Source organism: Gasterosteus aculeatus, chromosome 12 (genome assembly GCF_964276395.1).
Source record: "Gasterosteus aculeatus chromosome 12, fGasAcu3.hap1.1, whole genome shotgun sequence".
Lineage (NCBI taxonomy): Eukaryota > Metazoa > Chordata > Actinopteri > Perciformes > Gasterosteidae > Gasterosteus > Gasterosteus aculeatus.
Genome location: NC_135700.1, coordinates 1,356,708 through 1,372,087, shown reverse-complemented (window position 1 = coordinate 1,372,087; position 15,380 = coordinate 1,356,708). Strand labels below are relative to the sequence as shown.

Below are 15,380 nucleotides of genomic sequence, written 5' to 3'. Positions count from 1 at the left end.
ACAACATTAATAATTTATGAAACCAAAATAAAAATGTCAAAAACAAATAAGATGAACAAGGATAAACTCATTCACGTGGTTAATAAATTGTGTGTTTTTGCGACAGGTACTACATTGCAATCAAGAACAACATTAGGATCAACATTCACTGTATCCACTGTTACAACTAAACCTGAAGAAAAAACTACATCAGAAAAAACAACACAAGTAGTTGAGACAACTGAGATCAAACAAACAACAGTTTTTGCACTCACAGAAAGTACAGTAACATCAACTGTTATTACAAAACCTAATATATTGACAACCACACCTATTGGAGTGACAGCTTTAACTTCAGGAGTAACTGTTGAAGGTACAACTATCATTGGCCCAATAACACAGACACTTCCAGGCACCATCACTTTTTACACTACAAGACCAACCACAACCACTATAATTGAAACAACAAAACCACACAAAGGAGTAACTACTGGCCCAGTTACAGCCTCTACGACTGCTGTTGTTGAAACTACAACACCATTGGCAAGTGCCTCAACAACAGGCCCTGAAATAACAACTGTAACATCCATACCGTCTGTTGGTACCACAACCACTGAAGTACCTTCAGTTTCAACTCAGGGAACCACAGCCATCATTTCTGAAACAACTACACTGGAACAAACGACCGGAAGTGGCTCATCAACAAAACCACCCAAAGGAGTCACTACTGGGCCAGTTACAACCTCTACGACTGCTGTTGTTGAAACTACAACATCATTGGCAAGTGCATCAACGTCAGGCCCTGAAATAACAACTGTAACATCCAAACCGTCTGTTGGTACCACAACCACTGAAGTACCTTCCGTTACAACCCAGGGAACCACAGCCATCATTTCAGAAACAACTACATTGGAACAAACGACAGGAAGTAGCTCATCAACAAAACCACCCAAAGGAGTAACTACTGGCCCAGTTACAACCTCTACGACTGCTGTTGTTGAAACTACAACATCATTGGCAAGTTCATCAACATCAGGCCCTGAAACAACAACTGTCACATCCAAACCGTCTGTTGGTACCACAACCACTGAAGTACCTTCCGTTACAACTCAGGGAACCACAGCCATTATTTCAGAAACAACTACATTGGAACAAACAACCGGAAGTGCCTCATCAACAAAACCACCCAAAGGAGTCACTACTGGCCCAGTTACAACCTCTACGAGTGCTGTTGTTGAAACTACAACATCATTGGCAAGTGTCTCAACACCAGTCCCTGAAACAACAACTGTAACATCCAAACCATCTGTTGGTACCACAACCACTGAAGTACCTTCCGTTACAACTCAGGGAACCACAGCCATCATTTCAGAAACAACTACATTGGAACAAACGACAGGAAGTGCCTCATCAACAAAACCACCCAAAGGAGTCACTACTGGCCCAGTTACAACCTCTACGACTGCTGTTGTTGAAACTACAACATCATTGGCAAGTGCATCAACATCAGGCCCTGAAACAACAACTGTAACATCCAAACCGTCTGTTGGTACCACAACCACTGAAGTACCTTCCGTTACAACTCAGGGAACCACAGCCATTATTTCAGAAACAACTACATTGGAACAAACGACAGGAAGTGCCTCATCAACAAAACCACCCAAAGGAGTCACTACTGGCCCAGTTACAACCTCTACGACTGCTGTTGTTGAAACTACAACATCATTGGCAAGTGTCTCAACACAAGTCCCTGAAACAACATCTGTAACATCCAAACCGTCTGTTGGTACCACAACCACTGAAGTACCTTCAGTTACAACTCAGGGAACAACAGCCATCATTTCAGAAACAACTACATTGGAACAAACAACCGGAAGTGCCTCATCAACAAAACCACCCAAAGGAGTAACTACTGGCCCAGTTACAACCTCTACGAGTGCTGTTGTTGAAACTACAACATCATTGGCAAGTGTCTCAACACCAGTCCCTGAAACAACAACTGTAACATCCAAACCATCTGTTGGTACCACAACCACTGAAGTACCTTCCGTTACAACTCAGGGAACCACAGCCATCATTTCAGAAACAACTACATTGGAACAAACGACAGGAAGTGCCTCATCAACAAAACCACCCAAAGGAGTCACTACTGGCCCAGTTACAACCTCTACGACTGCTGTTGTTGAAACTACAACATCATTGGCAAGTGCATCAACATCAGGCCCTGAAACAACAACTGTAACATCCAAACCGTCTGTTGGTACCACAACCACTGAAGTACCTTCCGTTACAACTCAGGGAACCACAGCCATTATTTCAGAAACAACTACATTGGAACAAACGACAGGAAGTGCCTCATCAACAAAACCACCCAAAGGAGTCACTACTGGCCCAGTTACAACCTCTACGACTGCTGTTGTTGAAACTACAACATCATTGGCAAGTGTCTCAACACAAGTCCCTGAAACAACATCTGTAACATCCAAACCGTCTGTTGGTACCACAACCACTGAGGTACCTTCAGTTACAACTCAGGGAACAACAGCCATCATTTCAGAAACAACTACATTGGAACAAACAACCGGAAGTGCCTCATCAACAAAACCACCCAAAGGAGTAACTACTGGCCCAGTTACAACCTCTACGACTGCTGTTGTTGAAACTACAACATCATTGGCAAGTGTCTCAACACCAGTCCCTGAAACAACAACTGTAACATCCAAACCATCTGTTGGTACCACAACCACTGAAGTACCTTCCGTTACAACTCAGGGAACCACAGCCATCATTTCAGAAACAACTACATTGGAACAAACGACAGGAAGTGCCTCATCAACAAAACCACCGAAAGGAGTCACTACTGGCCCAGTTACAACCTCTACGACTGCTGTTGTTGAAACTACAACATCATTGGCAAGTGCATCAACATCAGGCCCTGAAACAACAACTGTAACATCCAAACCGTCTGTTGGTACCACAACCACTGAAGTACCTTCCGTTACAACTCAGGGAACCACAGCCATTATTTCAGAAACAACTACATTGGAACAAACGACAGGAAGTGCCTCATCAACAAAACCACCCAAAGGAGTCACTACTGGCCCAGTTACAACCTCTACAACTGCTGTTGTTGAAACTACAACATCATTGGCAAGTGTCTCAACACAAGTCCCTGAAACAACATCTGTAACATCCAAACCGTCTGTTGGTACCACAACCACTGAAGTACCTTCAGTTACAACTCAGGGAACAACAGCCATCATTTCAGAAACAACTACATTGGAACAAACAACCGGAAGTGCCTCATCAACAAAACCACCCAAAGGAGTAACTACTGGCCCAGTTACAACCTCTACGACTGCTGTTGTTGAAACTACAACATCATTGGCAAGTGCATCAACATCAGGCCCTGAAACAACAACTGTAACATCCAAACCATCTGTTGGTACCACAACCACTGAAGTACCTTCCGTTACAACTCAGGGAACCACAGCCATCATTTCAGAAACAACTACATTGGAACAAACGACAGGAAGTGCCTCATCAACAAAACCACCCAAAGGAGTCACTACTGGCCCAGTTACAACCTCTACGACTGCTGTTGTTGAAACTACAACATCATTGGCAAGTGCATCAACATCAGGCCCCGAAATAACAACTGTAACATCCCAACCGTCTGTTGGTACCACAACCACTGAAGTACCTTCCGTTACAACTCAGGGAACCACAGCCATCATTTCAGAAACAACTACATTGGAACAAACGACAGGAAGTGCCTCATCAACAAAACCACCCAAAGGAGTCACTACTGGCCCAGTTACAACCTCTACGACTGCTGTTGTTGAAACTACAAAATCATTGGCAAGTGCATCAACATCAGGCCCTGAAACAACAACTGTAACATCCAAACTGTCTGTTGGTACCAAAACCACTGAAGTACCTTCCGTTACAACTCAGGGAACCACAGCCATTATTTTAGAAACAACTACATTGCAACAAACGACAGGAAGTGCCTCATCAACAAAACCACCCAAAGGAGTCACTACTGGCCCAGTTACAACCTCTACGACTGCTGTTGTTGAAACTACAACATCATTGGCAAGTGTCTCAACACAAGTCCCTGAAACAACATCTGTAACATCCAAACCGTCTGTTGGTACCACAACCACTGAAGTACCTTCCGTTACAACTCAGGGAACCACAGCCATCATTTCAGAAACAACTACATTGGAACAAACGACAGGAAGTGCCTCATCAACAAAACCACCCAAAGGAGTAACTACTGGCCCAGTTACAACCTCTACGACTGCTGTTGTTGAAACTACAACATCATTGGCAAGTGCATCAACATCAGGCCCTGAAACAACAACTGTAACATCCAAACCATCTATTGGTACCACAACCACTGAAGTACCTTCCGTTACAACTCAGGGAACCACAGCCATCATTTCAGAAACAACTACATTGGAACAAACGACAGGAAGTGCCTCATCAACAAAACCACCCAAAGGAGTCACTACTGGCCCAGTTACAACCTCTACGACTGCTGTTGTTGAAATTACAACATCATTGGCAAGTGCCTCAACAACAGGCCCCGAAATAACAACTGTAACATCCCAACCGTCTGTTGGTACCACAACCACTGAAGTACCTTCCGTTACAACTCAGGGAACCACAGCCATCATTTCAGAAACAACTACATTGGAACAAACGACAGGAAGTAGCTCATCAACAAAACCACCCAAAGGAGTCACTACTGGCCCAGTTACAACCTCTACGACTGCTGTTGTTGAAACTACAACATCATTGGCAAGTGCATCAACATCAGGCCCTGAAACAACAACTGTAACATCCAAACCGTCTGTTGGTACCACAACCACTGAAGTACCTTCCGTTACAACTCAGGGAACCACAGCCATTATTTCAGAAACAACTACATTGGAACAAACGACAGGAAGTGCCTCATCAACAAAACCACCCAAAGGAGTCACTACTGGCCCAGTTACAACCTCTACGACTGCTGTTGTTGAAACTACAACATCATTGGCAAGTGTCTCAACACAAGTCCCTGAAACAACATCTGTAACATCCAAACCGTCTGTTGGTACCACAACCACTGAAGTACCTTCAGTTACAACTCAGGGAACAACAGCCATCATTTCAGAAACAACTACATTGGAACAAACAACCGGAAGTGCCTCATCAACAAAACCACCGAAAGGAGTCACTACTGGCCCAGTTACAACCTCTACGACTGCTGTTGTTGAAACTACAACATCATTGGCAAGTGCATCAACATCAGGCCCTGAAACAACAACTGTAACATCCAAACCGTCTGTTGGTACCACAACCACTGAAGTACCTTCCGTTACAACTCAGGGAACCACAGCCATTATTTCAGAAACAACTACATTGGAACAAACGACAGGAAGTGCCTCATCAACAAAACCACCCAAAGGAGTCACTACTGGCCCAGTTACAACCTCTACGACTGCTGTTGTTGAAACTACAACATCATTGGCAAGTGTCTCAACACAAGTCCCTGAAACAACATCTGTAACATCCAAACCGTCTGTTGGTACCACAACCACTGAAGTACCTTCAGTTACAACTCAGGGAACAACAGCCATCATTTCAGAAACAACTACATTGGAACAAACGACAGGAAGTGCCTCATCAACAAAACCACCCAAAGGAGTAACTACTGGCCCAGTTACAACCTCTACGACTGCTGTTGTTGAAACTACAACATCATTGGCAAGTGCATCAACATCAGGCCCTGAAACAACAACTGTAACATCCAAACCATCTATTGGTACCACAACCACTGAAGTACCTTCCGTTACAACTCAGGGAACCACAGCCATCATTTCAGAAACAACTACATTGGAACAAACGACAGGAAGTGCCTCATCAAAAAAACCACCCAAAGGAGTCACTACTGGCCCAGTTACAACCTCTACGACTGCTGTTGTTGAAATTACAACATCATTGGCAAGTGCCTCAACAACAGGCCCCGAAATAACAACTGTAACATCCCAACCGTCTGTTGGTACCACAACCACTGAAGTACCTTCCGTTACAACTCAGGGAACCACAGCCATCATTTCAGAAACAACTACATTGGAACAAACAACCGGAAGTGCCTCATCAACAAAACCACCCAAAGGAGTAACTACTGGCCCTGTTACAACCTCTACGACTGCTGTTGTTGAAACTACAACATCATTGGCAAGTGTCTCAACACCAGTCCCTGAAATAACAACTGTAACATCCCAACCGTCTGTTGGTACCACAACCACTGAAGTACCTTCCGTTACAACTCAGGGAACCACAGCCATTATTTCAGAAACAACTACATTGGAACAAACGACAGGAAGTAGCTCATCAACAAAACCACCCAAAGGAGTCACTACTGGCCCAGTTACAACCTCTACGACTGCTGTTGTTGAAATTACAACATCATTGGCAAGTGCCTCAACAACAGGCCCCGAAATAACAACTGTGACATCCAAACCGTCTGTTGGTACCACAACCACTGAAGTACCTTCAGTTACAACTCAGGGAACCACAGCCATCATTTCAGAAACAACTACATTGGAACAAACAACCGGAAGTGCCTCATCAACAAAACCACCCAAAGGAGTAACTACTGGCCCTGTTACAACCTCTACGACTGCTGTTGTTGAAACTACAACATCATTGGCAAGTGTCTCAACACCAGTCCCTGAAACAACAACTGTAACATCCAAACCGTCTGTTGGTACCACAACCACTGAAGTACCTTCCGTTACAACTCAGGGAACCACAGCCATCATTTCAGAAACAACTACATTGGAACAAACGACAGGAAGTGCCTCATCAACAAAACCACCCAAAGGAGTAACTACTGGCCCAGTTACAACCTCTACGACTGCTGTTGTTGAAACTACAACATCATTGGCAAGTGCATCAACATCAGGCCCTGAAACAACAACTGTAACATCCAAACCATCTATTGGTACCACAACCACTGAAGTACCTTCCGTTACAACTCAGGGAACCACAGCCATCATTTCAGAAACAACTACATTGGAACAAACGACAGGAAGCGCCTCATCAACAAAACCACCCAAAGGAGTCACTACTGGCCCAGTTACAACCTCTACGACTGCTGTTGTTGAAATTACAACATCATTGGCAAGTGCCTCAACAACAGGCCCCGAAATAACAACTGTAACATCCCAACCGTCTGTTGGTACCACAACCACTGAAGTACCTTCCGTTACAACTCAGGGAACCACAGCCATCATTTCAGAAACAACTACATTGGAACAAACGACAGGAAGTAGCTCATCAACAAAACCACCCAAAGGAGTCACTACTGGCCCAGTTACAACCTCTACGACTGCTGTTGTTGAAATTACAACATCATTGGCAAGTGCCTCAACAACAGGCCCCGAAATAACAACTGTGACATCCAAACCGTCTGTTGGTACCACAACCACTGAAGTACCTTCAGTTACAACTCAGGGAACCACAGCCATCATTTCAGAAACAACTACATTGGAACAAACAACCGGAAGTGCCTCATCAACAAAACCACCCAAAGGAGTAACTACTGGCCCTGTTACAACCTCTACGACTGCTGTTGTTGAAACTACAACATCATTGGCAAGTGTCTCAACACCAGTCCCTGAAACAACAACTGTAACATCCAAACCATCTGTTGGTACCACAACCACTGAAGTACCTTCCGTTACAACTCAGGGAACCACAACCATCATTTCAGAAACAACTACATTGGAACAAACGACAGAAAGTGCCTCATCAACAAAACCACCCAAAGGAGTCACTACTGGCCCAGTTACAACCTCTACGACTGCTGTTGTTGAAACTACAACATCATTGGCAAGTGTCTCAACACAAGTCCCTGAAACAACATCTGTAACATCCAAACCGTCTGTTGGTACCACAACCACTGAAGTACCTTCAGTTACAACTCAGGGAACCACAGCCATCATTTCAGAAACAACTACATTGCAACAAACAACCGGAAGTGCCTCATCAACAAAACCACCCAAAGGAGTAACTACTGGCCCAGTTACAACCTCTACGACTGCTGTTGTTGAAACTACAACATCATTGGCAACTGCATCAACATCAGGCCCTGAAACAACAACTGTAACATCCAAACCGTCTGTTGGTACCACAACCACTGAAGTACCTTCCGTTACAACTCAGGGAACCACAGCCATTATTTCAGAAACAACTACATTGGAACAAACGACAGGAAGTGCCTCATCAACAAAACCACCCAAAGGAGTCACTACTGGCCCAGTTACAACCTCTACGACTGCTGTTGTTGAAACTACAACATCATTGGCAAGTGTCTCAACACAAGTCCCTGAAACAACATCTGTAACATCCAAACCGTCTGTTGGTACCACAACCACTGAAGTACCTTCAGTTACAACTCAGGGAACAACAGCCATCATTTCAGAAACAACTACATTGGAACAAACGACAGGAAGTGCCTCATCAACAAAACCACCCAAAGGAGTAACTACTGGCCCAGTTACAACCTCTACGACTGCTGTTGTTGAAACTACAACATCATTGGCAAGTGCATCAACATCAGGCCCTGAAACAACAGCTGTAACATCCAAACCGTCTGTTGGTACCACAACCACTGAAGTACCTTCAGTTACAACTCAGGGAACCACAGCCATCATTTCAGAAACAACTACATTGGAACAAACGACAGGAAGTGCCTCATCAACAAAACCACCCAAAGGAGTCACTACTGGCCCAGTTACAACCTCTACGACTGCTGTTGTTGAAATTACAACATCATTGAACAGTGCCTCAACAACAGGCCCTGAAATAACAACTGTGACATCCAAACCGTCTGTTGGTACCACAACCACTGAAGTACCTTCAGTTACAACTCAGGGAACCACAGCCATCATTTCAGAAACAACTACATTGGAACAAACGACAGGAAGTGCCTCATCAACAAAACCACCCAAAGGAGTCACTACTGGCCCAGTTACAACCTCTACGACTGCTGTTGTTGAAATTACAACATCATTGGCAAGTGCCTCAACAACAGGCCCCGAAATAACAACTGTGACATCCAAACCGTCTGTTGGTACCACAACCACTGAAGTACCTTCAGTTACAACTCAGGGAACCACAGCCATCATTTCAGAAACAACTACATTGGAACAAACAACCGGAAGTGCCTCATCAACAAAACCACCCAAAGGAGTAACTACTGGCCCAGTTACAACCTCTACGACTGCTGTTGTTGAAACTACAACACCATTGGCAAGTGTCTCAACACCAGTCCCTGAAACAACAATTGTAACATCCAAACCATCTGTTGGTACCACAACCACTGAAGTACCTTCCGTTACAACTCAGGGAACCACAGCCATCATTTCAGAAACAACTACATTGGAACAAACGACAGGAAGTGCCTCATCAACAAAACCACCCAAAGGAGTAACTACTGGCCCAGTTACAACCTCTACGACTGCTGTTGTTGAAACTACAACATCATTGGCAAGTGCATCAACATCAGGCCCTGAAACAACAGCTGTAACATCCAAACCGTCTGTTGGTACCACAACCACTGAAGTACCTTCAGTTACAACTCAGGGAACCACAGCCATCATTTCAGAAACAACTACATTGGAACAAACGACAGGAAGTGCCTCATCAACAAAACCACCCAAAGGAGTCACTACTGGCCCAGTTACAACCTCTATGACTGCTGTTGTTGAAATTACAACATCATTGAACAGTGCCTCAACAACAGGCCCTGAAATAACAACTGTGACATCCAAACCGTCTGTTGGTACCACAACCACTGAAGTACCTTCAGTTACAACTCAGGGAACCACAGCCATCATTTCAGAAACAACTACATTGGAACAAACAACCAGCAGTGCCTCATCAACAAAACCACCCAAAGGAGTAACTACTGGCCCAGTTACAACCTCTACGACTGCTGTTGTTGAAACTACAACATCATTGGCAAGTGTCTCAACACCAGTCCCTGAAACAACAACTGTAACATCCCAACCGTCTGTTGGTACCACAACCACTGAAGTACCTTCAGTTACAACTCAGGGAACCACAGCCATCATTTCAGAAACAACTACATTGGAACAAACGACAGGAAGTGCCTCATCAACAAAACCACCCAAAGGAGTCACTACTGGCCCAGTTACAACCTCTACGACTGCTGTTGTTGAAATTACAACATCATTGGCAAGTGCCTCAACAACAGGCCCCGAAATAACAACTGTGACATCCAAACCGTCTGTTGGTACCACAACCACTGAAGTACCTTCCGTTACAACTCAGGGAACCACAGCCATTATTTCAGAAACAACTACATTGCAACAAACGACAGGAAGTGCCTCATCAACAAAACCACCCAAAGGAGTCACTACTGGCCCAGTTACAACCTCTACGACTGCTGTTGTTGAAACTACAACATCATTGGCAAGTGTCTCAACACAAGTCCCTGAAACAACATCTGTAACATCCAAACCGTCTGTTGGTACCACAACCACTGAAGTACCTTCAGTTACGACTCAGGGAACCACAGCCATCATTTCAGAAACAACTACATTGGAACAAACAACCGGAAGTGCCTCATCAACAAAACCACCCAAAGGAGTAACTACTGGCCCAGTTACAACCTCTACGACTGCTGTTGTTGAAACTACAACACCATTGGCAAGTGTCTCAACACCAGTCCCTGAAACAACAATTGTAACATCCAAACCATCTGTTGGTACCACAACCACTGAAGTACCTTCCGTTACAACTCAGGGAACCACAGCCATCATTTCAGAAACAACTACATTGGAACAAACGACAGGAAGTGCCTCATCAACAAAACCACCCAAAGGAGTAACTACTGGCCCAGTTACAACCTCTACGACTGCTGTTGTTGAAACTACAACATCATTGGCAAGTGCATCAACATCAGGCCCTGAAACAACAGCTGTAACATCCAAACCGTCTGTTGGTACCACAACCACTGAAGTACCTTCAGTTACAACTCAGGGAACCACAGCCATCATTTCAGAAACAACTACATTGGAACAAACGACAGGAAGTGCCTCATCAACAAAACCACCCAAAGGAGTCACTACTGGCCCAGTTACAACCTCTATGACTGCTGTTGTTGAAATTACAACATCATTGAACAGTGCCTCAACAACAGGCCCTGAAATAACAACTGTGACATCCAAACCGTCTGTTGGTACCACAACCACTGAAGTACCTTCAGTTACAACTCAGGGAACCACAGCCATCATTTCAGAAACAACTACATTGGAACAAACAACCAGCAGTGCCTCATCAACAAAACCACCCAAAGGAGTAACTACTGGCCCAGTTACAACCTCTACGACTGCTGTTGTTGAAACTACAACATCATTGGCAAGTGTCTCAACACCAGTCCCTGAAACAACAACTGTAACATCCCAACCGTCTGTTGGTACCACAACCACTGAAGTACCTTCAGTTACAACTCAGGGAACCACAGCCATCATTTCAGAAACAACTACATTGGAACAAACGACAGGAAGTGCCTCATCAACAAAACCACCCAAAGGAGTCACTACTGGCCCAGTTACAACCTCTACGACTGCTGTTGTTGAAATTACAACATCATTGGCAAGTGCCTCAACAACAGGCCCCGAAATAACAACTGTGACATCCAAACCGTCTGTTGGTACCACAACCACTGAAGTACCTTCCGTTACAACTCAGGGAACCACAGCCATTATTTCAGAAACAACTACATTGCAACAAACGACAGGAAGTGCCTCATCAACAAAACCACCCAAAGGAGTCACTACTGGCCCAGTTACAACCTCTACGACTGCTGTTGTTGAAACTACAACATCATTGGCAAGTGTCTCAACACAAGTCCCTGAAACAACATCTGTAACATCCAAACCGTCTGTTGGTACCACAACCACTGAAGTACCTTCAGTTACAACTCAGGGAACCACAGCCATCATTTCAGAAACAACTACATTGGAACAAACGACAGGAAGTGCCTCATCAACAAAACCACCCAAAGGAGTCACTACTGGCCCAGTTACAACCTCTACGACTGCTGTTGTTGAAATTACAACATCATTGGCAAGTGCCTCAACAACAGGCCCCGAAATAACAACTGTGACATCCAAACCGTCTGTTGGTACCACAACCACTGAAGTACCTTCAGTTACAACTCAGGGAACCACAGCCATCATTTCAGAAACAACTACATTGGAACAAACAACCGGAAGTGCCTCATCAACAAAACCACCCAAAGGAGTAACTACTGGCCCAGTTACAACCTCTACGACTGCTGTTGTTGAAACTACAACACCATTGGCAAGTGTCTCAACACCAGTCCCTGAAACAACAATTGTAACATCCAAACCATCTGTTGGTACCACAACCACTGAAGTACCTTCCGTTACAACTCAGGGAACCACAGCCATCATTTCAGAAACAACTACATTGGAACAAACGACAGGAAGTGCCTCATCAACAAAACCACCCAAAGGAGTAACTACTGGCCCAGTTACAACCTCTACGACTGCTGTTGTTGAAACTACAACATCATTGGCAAGTGCATCAACATCAGGCCCTGAAACAACAGCTGTAACATCCAAACCGTCTGTTGGTACCACAACCACTGAAGTACCTTCAGTTACAACTCAGGGAACCACAGCCATCATTTCAGAAACAACTACATTGGAACAAACGACAGGAAGTGCCTCATCAACAAAACCACCCAAAGGAGTCACTACTGGCCCAGTTACAACCTCTACGACTGCTGTTGTTGAAACTACAACATCATTGGCAAGTGTCTCAACACCAGTCCCTGAAACAACAACTGTAACATCCAAACCATCTGTTGGTACCACAACCACTGAAGTACCTTCCGTTACAACTCAGGGAACCACAGCCATCATTTCAGAAACAACTACATTGGAACAAACGACAGGAAGTGCCTCATCAACAAAACCACCCAAAGGAGTCACTACTGGCCCAGTTACAACCTCTACGACTGCTGTTGTTGAAATTACAACATCATTGGCAAGTACCTCAACAACAGGCCCCGAAATAACATTTGTGACATCCAAACCGTCTGTTGGTACCACAACCACTGAAGTACCTTCAGTTACAACTCAGGGAACCACAGCCATCATTTCAGAAACAACTACATTGGAACAAACAACCGGAAGTGCCTCATCAACAAAACCACCCAAAGGAGTTACTACTGGCCCAGTTACAACCTCTACGACTGCTGTTGTTGAAACTACAACATTATTGGCAAGTGTCTCAACACCAGTCCCTGAAACAACAACTGTAACATCCAAACCATCTGTTGGTACCACAACCACTGAAGTACCTTCCGTTACAACTCAGGGAACCACAGCCATCATTTCAGAAACAACTACATTGGAACAAACGACAGGAAGTGCCTCATCAACAAAACCACCCAAAGGAGTCACTACTGGCCCAGTTACAACCTCTACGACTGCTGTTGTTGAAATTACAACATCATTGGCAAGTGCCTCAACAACAGGCCCTGAAATAACAACTGTGACATCCAAACCGTCTGTTGGTACCACAACCACTGAAGTACCTTCAGTTACAACTCAGGGAACCACAGCCATCATTTCAGAAACAACTACATTGGAACAAACAACCAGCAGTGCCTCATCAACAAAACCACCCAAAGGAGTAACTACTGGCCCAGTTACAACCTCTACGACTGCTGTTGTTGAAACTACAACATCATTGGCAAGTGTCTCAACACCAGTCCCTGAAACAACAACTGTAACATCCCAACCGTCTGTTGGTACCACAACCACTGAAGTACCTTCCGTTACAACTCAGGGAACCACAGCCATCATTTCAGAAACAACTACATTGGAACAAACGACAGGAAGTGCCTCATCAACAAAACCACCCAAAGGAGTCACTACTGGCCCAGTTACAACCTCTACGACTGCTGTTGTTGAAACTACAACATCATTGGCAAGTGTCTCAACACCAGTCCCTGAAACAACAACTGTAACATCCAAACCATCTGTTGGTACCACAACCACTGAAGTACCTTCCGTTACAACTCAGGGAACCACAGCCATCATTTCAGAAACAACTACATTGGAACAAACGACAGGAAGTGCCTCATCAACAAAACCACCCAAAGGAGTAACTACTGGCCCAGTTACAACCTCTACGACTGCTGTTGTTGAAATTACAACATCACTGGCAAGTGCATCAACTACAGTTCCTGAAACAACAACTGTAACATCCAAACCGTCTGTTGTTACCACAACAACTGAAGTACTCTCTGTAACAACTGAGGGAAGAACAACCATAGCTGCAGAAAAAACTACACGAGTAAATGGTACAACAGCACATCTTCCAGTTACAGAAAATCCAGTTACGTCACCTGTCATTACAAAACCTATTGTTTTGAATACAACACCTATTGTGGTGACAGCTTTCACTTCAGCAGCGACAGCTACAGGTACAACTTTCATTGCTCCAGTAACACAGACACTTCCGGGCAGCACAACAGTTTACACTACCAAACCTGTCAGATCTACAGTTGTTTCCACACCACCTCTAGCATCCACAACTACAACGTTATGTGTCTGCATTGTTAATGGAACTGCACATCATTCTGGTAAGTGTTTTTTTACTTTTCTACATCATTTTCACTCATCCTGTGTCACTCCAACTATTGTATTTGCTTTAAAGATCTTTACGTAATATTCTATTGTAAGTTCAGTAATTAACAATACGTTCTGTCTTGTATGTTTCCCATGATTTTTATTAAACAGAATTATATCTATTCAGTTTCCTTCAGCACGACCAATAAAGTTGGAGGTTTTTCACCTCTGATAAAGCGTTGGTACCAATTTTTTAGACAGTCTACAGTATATAATGTTATATACTAGAATAGAATCCATAGTATCTATGCATCAATGCAACATCCAATATATCAACAAAGCAGTTGTACATTATTATATCATTGTTTGAGCATGAATGTTTACTGATTGTTTCGCTGTTCATACTAACACTGTCCAGAGATCTGCGGCCAATTCACAGCAGTTTTTTTCAGCAATATCTTATTTACATTAATACGTCTCATGAAACACAAATGCCATAAATAATGTCTCAGAAAATAACCTTAAATCCAACAATATTTTGTTGATAACAATGACTAGAGAACGGACAAGAATATGCTATATAATAATTAATCAATAAACAGTAGTCAAGGCTCTGTCTGCTCACAATATTCAGATAATCCCAAGTTTTCACATTGAGATCAACTTGAGACCAGTTTATTGCCTTTTTCAAAAAAGCATGCTTGC

General features: G+C 43.9%; 1 protein-coding gene across 13 annotated transcripts in view; it reads left to right on the top strand.

Moving 5' to 3' along the window:
• LOC120807845 (uncharacterized) overlaps positions 1-15,380 on the top strand; it is a 39,111-nt gene that overhangs the window by 16,205 nt on the left and 7,526 nt on the right. Inside the window, exons 30-31 of one of the 13 annotated variants that reach the window (XM_078085412.1) lie at positions 107-2,381; positions 2,856-14,689. In XM_078085412.1, the coding sequence (XP_077941538.1) occupies positions 107-2,381; positions 2,856-14,689 (14,109 nt within the window). Of the gene's footprint in view, positions 1-106; positions 14,690-15,380 lie in introns of all 13 variants that reach the window. The other 12 variants (XM_078085407.1, XM_078085409.1, XM_078085405.1 and 9 more) reach the window with 12 other exon arrangements.